Source organism: Acipenser ruthenus, chromosome 7, assembly GCF_902713425.1.
Source record: "Acipenser ruthenus chromosome 7, fAciRut3.2 maternal haplotype, whole genome shotgun sequence".
NCBI classification, from domain to species: Eukaryota; Metazoa; Chordata; class Actinopteri; order Acipenseriformes; family Acipenseridae; genus Acipenser; species Acipenser ruthenus.
Window position 1 is genome coordinate 63,796,189 of NC_081195.1, and position 13,442 is coordinate 63,809,630.

At 38.6% G+C, this 13,442-nt stretch overlaps 1 protein-coding gene across 1 annotated transcript; it reads left to right on the forward strand.

The window, feature by feature from the left end:
- Positions 1-3,445: 3,445 nt before the first annotated feature.
- LOC117416132 (potassium voltage-gated channel subfamily A member 1) lies at positions 3,446-12,002 on the forward strand. The gene is made up of 2 exons (XM_034027195.3): positions 3,446-4,106; positions 4,389-12,002. The coding sequence occupies exon 2, from the start codon at positions 4,733-4,735 to the stop codon at positions 6,212-6,214; it is 1,482 nt and encodes a 493-aa protein (XP_033883086.1). The 5' UTR covers positions 3,446-4,106; positions 4,389-4,732; the 3' UTR covers positions 6,215-12,002.
- Positions 12,003-13,442: the final 1,440 nt, after the last annotated feature.

Here is a 13,442-nt window from a genome sequence, read left to right on the forward strand (position 1 = left end):
AGGAAGATGGATTTTCTTGGTGTGTGATGGATTTAACAACTTGCAAATGGTACCTTTTTCGATAACAGTTACAATGTACTTAATGTGTAAATTTTTTTGCTTAACCCTAACCCTAACCCTAACCCTAACTCTTAACCTAACCCTAACCCTAACTCCTTTCTGATACAATTGTGTACTTACATATACCATGCAAATAGATTTACATGTGAAGTACATAGTAACTTGCATTATAACATTGCAATTATGTGTAAATGCACATGTAGTTAATGCTGGGTGCTTTCATTGCTATTGGATGAAAGGTCAGAAACAGATTTTTTAAAGGGGACGGGAGGAATCACCTGTAAATAATGGCTATCTGTGTTCAAGATCCACGTTTAGATTATCCTTTGAGTTTATGTTATAGGCAGGTCTGTCTGCATATATAAGTGGTGCCATTACAGCTGGACGTCCTTCAACTGACCCCCAAACTGGCACACAAGGCCTTCTATAATCCCAGCAAGTTATCTGAGAACAACCTACCCACCCCCAATTACTTTATAATACCTAAACCTGTGCTGGAGTCCTGATGTCTTCAACTGCTTGTCATCAAGGGTAAATTTAACCCTACACACGCAAGCTGTTTGTAATAACCATGCTGGACAGGTCTATATATATACTGTATATATATACAATCGCAGACAAAAGTATTGGCACCCTACACTTAATATAAGATAATTCCAAAAATTTTTAAATATTTGTTCATGACAAAAGGACTGGCACCTTTAAATTAAAAGAAAATGTAATAGAACTATTGAAAATATATATTAATTGATTAAAAACCATAATTAAGCTGCATTATAAAGTCATAGCCAAAAAAAGAGGTAATTATTTCCAACATCTGTTGAAGAACGTTTTGACAACACAGCAGATGATGGTCAAGACAAGGGTAGGGGGCTCCCGAGTGGCGCATCCAGTAAAGGCGCTCAGGATGTGCCCTATAGTCTGGACGTCGCGAGTTCGAGTCCAGGCTATTCCTTTGCCGACCGAAGAAGGGAGCTTCCAGGGGGCGGCGCTCAATTGGCCGCACGCCACACGCCGCACGGAGGACAGCGTGTGTTCGTCTTCGCCCTCCCGAGACAGCGCAGGGGTGGAAAAATTTGAGAAAATCACTCGTAGCAAAACTACAACAAAGGACATAGCTACAGAGCAGTCAGAACACTATGGAACACCACAATCCACAATCAGAGTAATAATCACAACAAATTCAACTGCAATGCTTGAAAGAAGTGGATGTCCAAAGAAAATTACAGTTACAGGAGGTAGGAGAATCAAGCTAATAGTACAAGCAGCCAAGTCATACTAGTGCACAAAATAACTGACAAAGAAGAGGTGCATGCATGCAAACCTGCAAACCACTTTTTAAGAAAATTTGTCAAGAAATATGGACAGGAATCTGATGCATTCTTCAACAAAATGATCTGGTCCAATGCGAATAAAATAGATTTCCCCAAAAATTGACCACAGTATGTTTGAAGAAAAAAAAGGGAAAGCCTGCAGTGAAGAAACCCTTGTACCTGCAATTAAACATGTAGGTGTCCAATCATGACATAGGGCTGTTTTAGCAGTTCAGGGACGAGACATTCATGTGATTAAAGAGAGAATCTGGATGACTCAATATTTAGCAAAAATGGAATACGAAGTTCTAACAGTTTTAAATGAGATATTGAAATCTAAAATACCACAATATTAACATTGCTTATATAAGTTATAAGTACATGCTGCCATTCCTATATAGAGTGAATACTATACTACAAACACTATTATCTCCAAACTTTATTATCTAGTGTGGCACAGTAGGGGGAGGAAAAATGTAGTCCAGGCATTGATGCATGACTACATCCCCCAGAATGCCGTGGGGTTGGAATTAGCCCAGATGGGAAACACATGACTCTACAGGTTAATTAGGGACACACCATATATAAAGCAGGTCAAATGTTTGTAGAGGGGTCTGTGTGAAGGCTGGGGCCTGTGTGGATCCAGTCTGGGTATAATCTGTGTGGGCGAAAGGTACTGTATGTGTTTAGGAGTGTTTTTGTTACTGTCAAATGGCTTAGCCGTCCAGTGCATATCGTTTTAATGTCTTTAGCAACTTAGCAACTAATGGTTCTAAAATGTATATATTTAAAGCAAGCATACATCAGTAGCCTATGCAAGACTTTCTTGCCTCACACTGTACTGTGGGCTATACCGCTATCAGTTTATATATTGGAAAACAAAATAAAAATAACTAGTACATAAACTGGCACACGCATTAAAAGACTTGAAATACAAATGTACCACGTTTTGACAGCGTACAATTTTCTGACCTTACATGGGTCACATTTTGGTACACCTACCACATTCTGACAATGTACCACTTTCTGGCCCTACACCGGTATCCTTGTTGTACTTTCTCAAGTGTATACGCTACTAAGTGCCTGATACTAATAAATGCAGATTCAGGTCTAGTCTTTTGGATTCCAATACAGCCCACCATAAAAAGTCACGTCCTGGTTGTCTGATGATCCGCATTTGTCGGTGGAAATCGATGTCTTGTCTATGACAGAATGCCAGGTACCAATGAGTATTGTCCTATCCAGCCCCCATCCCCTTTTTTTCTGTACCCTCTCTGCCTACAAATCTCGTACAGTACTGAACCAATTACAGTACTGTAGCGGCAACCCAGTGTTCAATGATGACATCCTAGGTAGACTACAGTATTAATATTGTAGACTAGAAGAAGAAGAAGAAGAAGAAGAAGAAGAAGAAGAAGAAGAAGAAGAAGAAGAAGAAACACTATTATGGACATAGGCATTGACTATGAAATTGTTCCTAAATCAAGAAGAATCGTCTCGTCTCCTGCACACTCAATAAACTGTAAGTTTAACTTTACAGCAGGTGTGGTGACGTCAGCCCCCTCACCCAGTACGATGTTTGTGTGTGTTTTGTTTTTTTTCTGTTTGTTTGTTTTTCATTTGGCATATGAACACCGTCATGTAGTGGTAAATAAATACAACGAATACCGGAATTACCCCCCACCTCCAAAAAAATAAAAAATAAAAAACAGATGCTATTTGTCCAATAAGCAACAACAGCGAAAAGGCAGTTGCTTTGCAGTGGGCTGAAATAAGAGTTAAGTGCTTTGCAGCACTGCAGTGCTTTGGCTTGCAGAAATACTGTAAAGAGCATCCCCCTTTTTCTTTTTTTTTGCCAGCATGGCTGCATAAGAGGAGATACTCGTAATGCAAAACGAGAAGATAATTTTGAATACATCAGTAACCCGCCCTAATCAGACATAACTATTAGAATATTTGTAGAAGGCGGCACGTGTGCCTAGGTCTGCGTTAGCACAGCCTTCTGCATTGCGTCTAACCCCCCCCCCCCCCCCCCCCCACACCCCCCACACACACACACACACACTCTCTCACTCACCCCCTCTCTCTCCATGTCTCTCGAAATCATGCACTAGGTTTTAACATTACAAAGGCGTTTTGTTTTCTTTCCATTGTTTTTCTGTCTTTCTTTCCTTCACACTTGACCTGCATCTCATGTCGGGGTGCTGCTGTACCTGGGGACGCCCGTATATCAATCTGCACCAAATAGGAAAAAGGATCTCCAATTTCTGCTGATACTGCAACGTCAACAAACGGCTAGAGTTCGCTTATTGCACCTTAATGTATTCAGCCTTCCCAATCGCACCATCATCATTTCTCCTGCTGTATAAGGACATTATGCTACAATAGTGCAGCTGGTCTGCAGTGAATAGGTCCTTTGGATTTGTTTGTTTTATTTATTTCTTCTAGCTCAATATGCTTTCCTATGGCTTGGACAGAGACACAACCCTACAGTTTGGTTTTTTTTACCAGTATTACAAAGGATTGGGCGCACCGACCAACGTTAGAAACTAAAGACATGTAAATTCCGTCGATGTATACTCACACAATATAGTCTATTAATATTTCAGTAGACCTCATAGACAACGGACTGTAAAGTGATAGCCATATAAAAACAGCGCTCGGAGGGTAAAGTTCTAGCTTTGGATTTTGGTGCTCGCCGAGTGGACACATTCCTCCACAGACTGACCGCAGGTAAGGGCCATGTTTAAACACAAATCTGTTTTGCTGTACAATTCTGCAGATAACACCCGCGCTCCTAGAGCTCTACTGCAACTCCTGAGCCTCTGACGATGAAGTAGCTATTTGACTATAAGAAAATATTTGCGTATGCAGGATTTGTGTAAGGGAGTGTGGGTGGGCTATTGAAACTGCATGCAGTATAGGCAGAAAAAAACACGGCTCGTTTCTGCAGACGGTTGTGTTTTGTACTCGTATTTTTAAATGTTTTCTTTTCTGGCATTTTGTATTCTGCAGCATCCAGCTACTGTACTGCTTGCGCTTTGGCCACCCTAGGTCGACAGCATAAAAAAGAAGCAGGGGAAATTGCTGAGCTGGCAAACATCTCTTCTCTTCGATCCATTTTTTTCCTCAAACTGTGTGACAACAGCAGCAGCAGTAAAGTGATGGTCGAGTCAGGGAGAAACGCTGGGGCACCGCAATAGCAAAGCAAACTAGCCTCGAACCAGGGTGGATTGGGGAGATAAAAACAAAAAACAACAACAACAAAAAAATCAAAACAAAACAAAAACTGGAATACATAAAACCCTATTTAGCTCAGCTAAACTAAATTCTGCAGTGTTACCAATTCAACAACAGAGATGACCGTGGTAGCAGGTGATAACATGGATGAGACGTCAACCTTGCCCGGGCACCCTCAAGACAGCTATCACCATCCTGATCTCGATGACCACGAATGCTGCGAGAGAGTGGTCATCAACATAGCCGGGCTGCGTTTTGAAACTCAGCTTAAGACTCTAGCACAGTTCCCCAACACGTTACTAGGCAACCCCAAGAAAAGGATGCAGTACTTTGATCCCCTGAGAAATGAGTATTTCTTTGACAGAAACCGTCCTAGTTTCGACGCCATCCTCTACTATTATCAATCGGGAGGACGACTGAGAAGACCTGTGAATCTACCTTTGGATATGTTTACAGAAGAGATCAAGTTTTATGAGCTTGGTGAGGAGGCAATGGAAAAATTTCGCGAGGATGAGGGTTTTGTCAAAGAGGAAGAGCGCCCTTTGCCGGAGAAAGAATTCCAACGCCAAGTCTGGCTTTTGTTTGAACACCCTGAAAGCTCAGGTCCAGCCAGGGGAATCGCTATAGTATCTGTTATGGTAATTCTGATTTCAATCGTCATATTCTGTTTGGAAACCCTACCTGAACTAAAAGAAGACCCTGCGGGCAGGATACACACTGTGGGGAATATGACCTACTATTACAAACCAAATATATTTACTGACCCTTTCTTCATCGTGGAGACGCTCTGCATAATCTGGTTCTCTTTTGAGTTGATTGTCAGGTTTTTCGCTTGCCCCAGCAAAGCGGAATTCTTTAAGGACATTATGAACTTTATTGACATTGTGGCTATTATCCCCTATTTCATCACACTGGGCACTGAGCTGGCAGAAGAAGAGGATGGTAAAGAACAGAAGGGAGAGCAGGCGACATCACTGGCCATTCTCAGGGTCATTCGTCTGGTCAGGGTTTTCCGAATCTTTAAGCTGTCCAGACACTCCAAGGGGCTGCAGATTTTGGGACAGACCCTCAAAGCCAGTATGCGAGAACTGGGGCTGTTGATTTTCTTCCTTTTCATTGGTGTTATCCTGTTCTCCAGCGCAGTGTACTTTGCTGAAGCTGAAGAGAAAGAGTCTTACTTTTCCAGCATCCCGGAAGCGTTCTGGTGGGCTGTGGTTTCCATGACCACTGTTGGCTATGGGGACATGTACCCAGTAACAATTGGGGGTAAAATTGTGGGATCATTGTGTGCCATTGCTGGAGTGTTGACGATTGCTTTACCTGTACCTGTGATCGTATCCAACTTTAATTACTTCTATCACAGAGAGACTGAAGGGGTAGAGCAGGCTCAGTTACTGCGTGTAAGTACCCCCAACTTAGCTTCTGACAGTAATTCAAGTCGTCGCAGTTCATCCGCCATCAGCAAATCTGAGTATATGGAAATTGAGGAGGACATGAACAACAGTATAGACAATTTAAGAGATGCAAACCTCAGAACTGGCAACTGCACTGTAGCCAACCAAAACTGTGTTAATAAAAACAAGCTGCTGACTGATGTTTAACAAAACAAACAAAAAAAAACCACTCGCAGCTGGGGAGTCAAGTGACATTGTCGCTCTTTGTAGATATTGTACTCATCTTTGAATGCTTCTTTTACCTCGTAAATGCATTGTTGCATTGCGATTGTTATGGTCAGCGATTAAAAAAAACCCCACAAAAACACACAAAAAACAAAAAACTAAAACAAACAAAAAACAAGCTTTCAGGATCCGTGAAAGATTAATATTTACATTTATTTTTAAATGGGATTCTTCAAGTAAACAAAGGAGACATCTTTTAACTAGGGTTATTATAAGATGTTGTACAACCCTAACTGGGACTTCCATTTATTTGCTTGACAAACGTGGTTATCATTTTTTTTAAAGAACGAAAAAAAAAAAGTTATGCATGGATTACAGTACATTTCAGCAAAGTTGCACAGTGCATCCAAGAACGTGCATCATATTTTTCAGTTCTGCTGGAACATGCAAGCATCTGCAGTTATCGATCTACTAAGTATTCCCCTGTGATAGGTGACATAATTACTTGAGATCTACAGACCAGCAAAGCACCTTATTATAAAAAAAAAAAAAAAACCTGACCGGTCTCTTGCTGCAGATTTATGATGTAAGAACTACCCATCTTCAACTCAAGACATCTGCAATGCTGCTATTTTTCTGCGGATGCTGTAACTCAAATCATACACAATGGGTAGGCCTACTATACGGTGCCTGTTTAGATGCAAGGCAGCACTATGGAACTAGTTAAATAAAAGCATGTTCTGATAGTCTTCATTTTAATATTGGCATGTGTGAAACATTACCTCATAGAATGGGAAATAGGTTTTCGTTTGTTCCCGACTTCTCAGTTTATTTTTAGTTTTTTTATTATTTCTCATTTGCGTTCACCAAAAGTGCACTGGTTATTTATTATTTAAGTTATTAATAATTTAAAGTATTTAAGTACTGAATATTAAATCTTATGAGAACAGCAACCTTTGGAGATCATAGCATGTTAAAATATTCAGCATTGTGCCCTATTGACTAAGGTACTGTGTATCTCAGTATATGTAATGCATGACATCAGTATTAAACCGTTTGTTGTAACAGAAGGACTTTTGACAGATCTGATTGGTTTCCTGCCTAGTTTCAGGGAAAATGAATAGGTTTATCCTGATTTTGCCTGAACTGTGACTGAACATAACCAATTTCCTTCAAGGGATTACAGACTTTAAAAATGAATATTATCAAGATATAACTATAGTTAGCACTATCTGGTGAAAAGAAAAAAAAAAAAACAACTTTCCAGTGGTGCGGTGCATGAGCAGTCTCAGAATGTGCAAAGTTAAAACTATTACTTAAGTGATGCATCCACATTGCAACTGGTTCTACCTTTTTTATTGTTGAAGATTTGAGTTTCCCCAATATTTATTTCTGAAAATCAGCAAAATGATTTTAGTTAGTTGCTAGTGCCTTTGACCCACTCGTCCACTGGATCGTTGAAAGTGCCTCCATGTACAAAAGTTAAACTGGTGCAGTTTTCTTTGCCGTGATGCACTACAGTATGTATCACCATTCTGTTGTTGTACGTTTACTTAATGGTTCTGAAAACACACACCCAAGCTCGTCTTGGAATCTTCAAGTAGGCTTAGAAAAACGAAGCAGCCATGAGGTTGGATTATAAAAACACCCCGGCCTGGACAGTAAATGGTTTGATACTGGAAATATGGAAAAAAACAATAAGAACTTCAAATAATTAGCTTGTTGCAGAGTCTGCCAGCTCACATTCCCACTATACCTTGTAAATACTGCTCACTAAAATGCAGTGAAGAACGTGTTCCTTTTTTCATGGCCCACCATTTTATTTTGCATTCTAGCATAATGAGCCTTTGGTTCTCTACCTCAGCACGAGAAAACAAAAAGAAAAAAAGTAGTCAAGTGGTGCAATTGATCCCAGGTGGTGTACTGCAAAGATATCCATGTTGTTTTCCTGGTTCTAGTTTATTTATTTTTAAATCGAGTCCTTGGATTATCCAAAGCTTTAAATATAAGGAAGGCACTTAAACCAACAGGCATTCATATTCCCACAGCGATGCACAAACAAGAGCTGAGAGTTTTATAGAATGACTTGATTCAAAATTGTGACTGTGTGGACTTTTGACCCTGCTAAATGAAGACGATTTGACATGGAGCGAGGAACCTTTTGACTGCTTAAAAATACTGCATAGCAGGCAACAGGGCATTAACTTCATCATTTAGAAATAATTTAACGATCCATAACCTGCTTTTCCCCGACCTTTCCACATCAGAAAACAAATTTTGAAGTAGGAACAAAACTTTCCCGTTAGACTTGAATGCTGCACTCCATACAATCAGCAATAACTGATCTGATGCTGTGGGACTGATTTGACAAATATAGATATATCCTCTGGCAATTATGTTCACTTTGGCAACTAGATTCATTAAGTTATTGGGTAATTGCACATTAAGTTAGCCAATGGACTGGTTATTCTGCATGTGGATAAGAAGAGAGCTGCATGCAGTGTTTTGGCTTGGAGTTTGCTGAAACCGGAGTGGGGATAGTTTTGGAAGACAGAATGTTGTAACATATTTATATACAATCTTACAGTGGATTATGAGACACTGGGTACAATGAATAATTCTAGTAATACTAATAATCTGGTGTAGTATAGGCATGTGGTTCTGGTCAATCTGTTTTGCAAAAGATGTGGCCGATTGCACTATCTGCGCTAAAATGTCTTGGTAACCCTGAAGAAGCACTTGAACGTTGTGTGCACAGCTTTTAGAAATAATGCAATTTAGTGTCCTGTACTGCTTTTTAAAACTCCTGCAATCACATCGTCTCATCATCCGAAATAAAAGCTTTCTCTGCTGCAACCAGCACTAAAATGTCTTTTTTTAAAGAACTGTAAACACTTACTTATATATGAATAGGGCCTCTCTCTCTCTCTCTCTCTCTCTCTCTCTCTATATATATATATATATATATGTATATATATTTATATATATGTATATACATATATATATATGAAGCCTTCAGCAAATGTATTATTAAACAAATGTATATTTTTTAGTGCCAGTCAAAGCTTTATGTTGCATTACGTGTTTACCAAATAGATATAAATGAAATAATTAAACACATAAGTAACACAACTTTTCTTGGGGAGCATCGCTTTAAATATGTGTTTATTTATGGTATTTCATTGTTTGTTAAGAGTTCATATGATTTATTGATGTATTTATGTTGGGCTCAGTGGCCACACAGGTGCATCTTTAATACCGGGTATATAAATACCAGACACAGCAGTGTTATTACTAGGCATACAGTAAAAGCTGGACTGTCCTCAGTACATTTTAACACACAAGTCACTCCATAAGTAGCAACAACTTATGTTTAGGCTTATACTTATTTAGTTGTTTTTATATTTTTTCTAATAATGTCATTATTTCTAAATGCACAATTCAATGGCTACCTTAGAGTGGTCAGTGACAGGCTACTGTGTAGGGCAGGGGTCACCAGTCCTGGTCCTAGAGAGCTACTGTGGCTGCTGGTTTTCATTTCAACCAATCTCTCAGTCACTTAATTGAACCAATTATTGGCTTAATTAGTCAAGATTAACAGGTGTTCCAGATCTTTAGCCATTGATGATGTAAAGACACCTACAAAACCTGCAGGATTGGGACTCTCCAGGACCAGGGTTGGAGTTGGGTACCTGTTTTTACTTGCGATTTTGTACGGGGGAATACAGCATCATATCCTCTTGAAACCTTTTTTTTGCTATTTATAGAATAATAATAATAATAATAATAATAATAATAATAATAATAATAATAATAATAATATACACTAGTAAAAAAAAAAATTTATGGTAATGGTGTGCATTTGCGCTGGCAGGTTTAGCACACATTTAACTATCCTCAAAGGTGTCCTTACTATGTTACTATATCCTTATTATGTTGTTTATATATGCACTTACCTTCGGTGGTTACAACCCACGATTCAGAAACAGTTTGCACTTCTCTATGATATATATATATATATATATATATATATATATATATATATATATATATATATATATATATGTGTGTGTGTGTGTGTATATATATATAATCATTAAAATATCAGTTATTGCTTTTTTGCTCTCCAGATGCATTGTAAAGAATACATTCAACCAAACTTTATATATAACAATGATGTTTAACCTAAGATGTTTTTTCCGTAATTTAAATAACATTCACTACTGTTCTTTCTGAACCTGTATATGAAAACAATAAAAACAATATTACAACCCTGGAGATATAGTTATGATTGAATTCCCCCCGTGGACTTTCTTTTAAATGAGGCCTCAACATTTATGGGTAAATCTGCTGGTTAAAATAAATAAATACACAAAATAAACAAATAAAGTACAACATTTGTTTTCTTGTAGTGTTAACCTTTAAACTGCTTGTTTTCAATTCTTTAATACCAATTACAGAACTGATTGTTTCATTTTAGATAGAAAATAAAGAAATAAAGAACTGAAACAAAGTGCATCGCAGGACACCAAGAGCATTTCAGCTGAAAAGTGAATGAGTAACTGCTGTATTCATGAAAAAGGGACTTTGTAGGCTCTTATGCTTTCAGGAAAGTCAGTTGCTTATTTGTTCCTAATACTTTATTTTACAGTACGTTTTCATTTTGTCTACATTTGAAACAAGTCTGCTATTTATATATGTACTGTATGTTGTTGAAGGCATAGTCTACAATCTATGCAATTGTATTCTTTGTTTTGTCACCTTATCATATATAGCATCAAATTAAAGAACATTTTTAAGGCTCTGACTATTGGGGATTTCCTGAGTGGTTCTTTTTGATTCTCTCCATATGTAGGATAACTTGCACACACAACTGTCAAAAGAAGTCACACACTGGATTTTACTTTTGCCTTGTCAGATTTTTTTTCACCCTATGTTGCTGAAACTACAATACCTTCCTGCCAGTCATACTTTGTGGGTTTAAAGGTTTCCAATGCCATCATCCATCATTGTGTGTGGGTAAGACCGATGCTCTTAGTGAGGTGCCATATCCATTCTGTAAAACCACATTATTCATTCATTCAACTCTGAATTCTGGAATTTTCGGATTGTTTTTAGTTCAAATGTATTAGGATTTAGCTAATGGAATGCACGTGTGTTTGTAAACTGCTTTAAATACAGATTTGTCATGATGAGTTATTCAACTATTGGTATATTAGAATGTAAATGAGTACCCTGCTTTAAAAATGTGGGTTACTTAGCCTACAGAGAATTATACGGTTCTTTCAGTCTTTCCCTTATTTTGTTTCAGTTTTATAAGAACCATTGTTATCTATTGAACAACAGATAGTTTATTATAATGGTTTTAAATATGAGTATATATAATTAGAATAGTATTAGGGTTTGAATAGGGGTTCCACACATGGGATCCATTTAAACCTTTTTGGTTTATTTTTGCTCATTTTGTATAGAGTCCTCTGTTGTTCAGTGTACAATTTATTTTATAAAACCTTAAAAACAAAAGGAGCCTATAAAGAATGCCTTGGAGACTAATTGGCATTCTTGAAAACCTAATCTAATTTTATATCCAAGTTTCTTATCAGCCCCAGTGTATTCAGGTTGTTTTCAGGTAGTATTATATTGTTATCTTATTGCTTATCGGAAGTAAAAGTGATTATGTTTGTTATTATGTAACCCTTTTGTTAAAAATAAAAAAGGCTGTAACAAAGAGGAAGGTAGATTATGAAATAAAAGCCCACTATCATTGTGATTACCTCAGTGTTCTCCGCCTTTGTGTAGTTTTATTAAAAGCTGATGTGCTGGAGTTTGACAGACATGTTTAGGCCTTAAAACGTCAAACCCAAGCAGAGCTTTACACATGAGTTAGTTCATGTTTTAAATGGAAGGAGTACAGTGAAACCCTAATGCGCCCCATGGGTGTTTGTGGTGCATAGCAGTTATGTGCAAGCCTAATCAGATACAATGCACTTTAGCACATTAGGGACAGCGTTTTGTAAAAAGAAAAAAAAAAAAAATAATAATAAAGTAAAAAAATTCTTCTTCAATTCACATAATACATCACTTAGATTAGGGAATTACATGACAATTAGTATAACTGAGTTCCAATGTCAGAAGCCCTTATTTAAGGTATGTCAAATATATTATTAACCATTGTGACTGAAACTAACTTATAACAGGGAGCTTTGAGGTAAAGGACTGTAAAATATGATCCCAGTTACACAAACTTGTGTATGTGTGTTTTTTTTAATACACGCCTTACATTTAACATTTGAAATGATCCAAATGTCCTGCAGTATAAACAAGTATGCTGTTGCTCCAGATGGCATTGAGACATGTCGTTGCTTAGACCGCACAGTATTTTATGAATTATTATGATCGTATGATTTAAAGTAGGACAGGATTTAGATGGATTTAGACGGGACTCATACCTGCACCTTATTTATTTCTATCTTATTTTCTTGTTTATCTGTTATTTTCTGGTGCAAAGCATAACAGAAACCAGGCTGGCTGAGGTACAGCCCGTTAACTTGAGTAAGGCTCTCTGGTGGAATGCAATTCTCTTGCTCTAATTCCTGCATCCCCAGTGAAAGTGCTGCCCACTCCCTGAAGCTACACTCACATCAGGCACTTCTGCTTGCCACCTCACACAATATATCCCTGGAACAGCCACATCAATGAAAGGTTACCAAAGGCAGACAAAACCGTCAGGCATCGGACAAGCCCCCTCTAACCGTCTAAACCAGGGTTTCCTAATCCTGGTCCTGGGGACCCATTATGTCTTCTGGTTTTCATTCCAACCGAGTTCTTAATTACTTAATTAAACCCTTAATTTAACTAATAATGTGCGTAATTAATATGCTTAAAAAGTTGCCGATTTCGGGGCTCCCGAGTGGCGCATCCAGTAAAAGCACTCGCTAGATGCGTTCTATAGCCTGGACGTCGCAAGTTCAGGCTATTCCACAGCCGACCGTGGACGGGAGCTCCCAGGGGGCGGAGCTCAATTGGCCGAGCGTCGCCCGGGGGGAGGGAGGGTTAGGTCGGCCTGGGTGTCCTCGGCTCACCGTGCACCAGCGACCCCTGTAGTCTGGCTGGGCGCCTGCGGGCTTGCCTGTAAGCTGCCCAGAGCTGTATTGTCCTCCGACGCTGTAGCTCTGAGGCGGCTGCACGGTGAGTCTGCAGAGTGTAAAGA

Coding starts and splice junctions, on each gene's coding strand:
- LOC117416132 (XM_034027195.3), top strand. CDS start 4,733: ATGACCGTGGTAGCAGGTGATAACATGGATGAGACGTCAACCTTGCCC.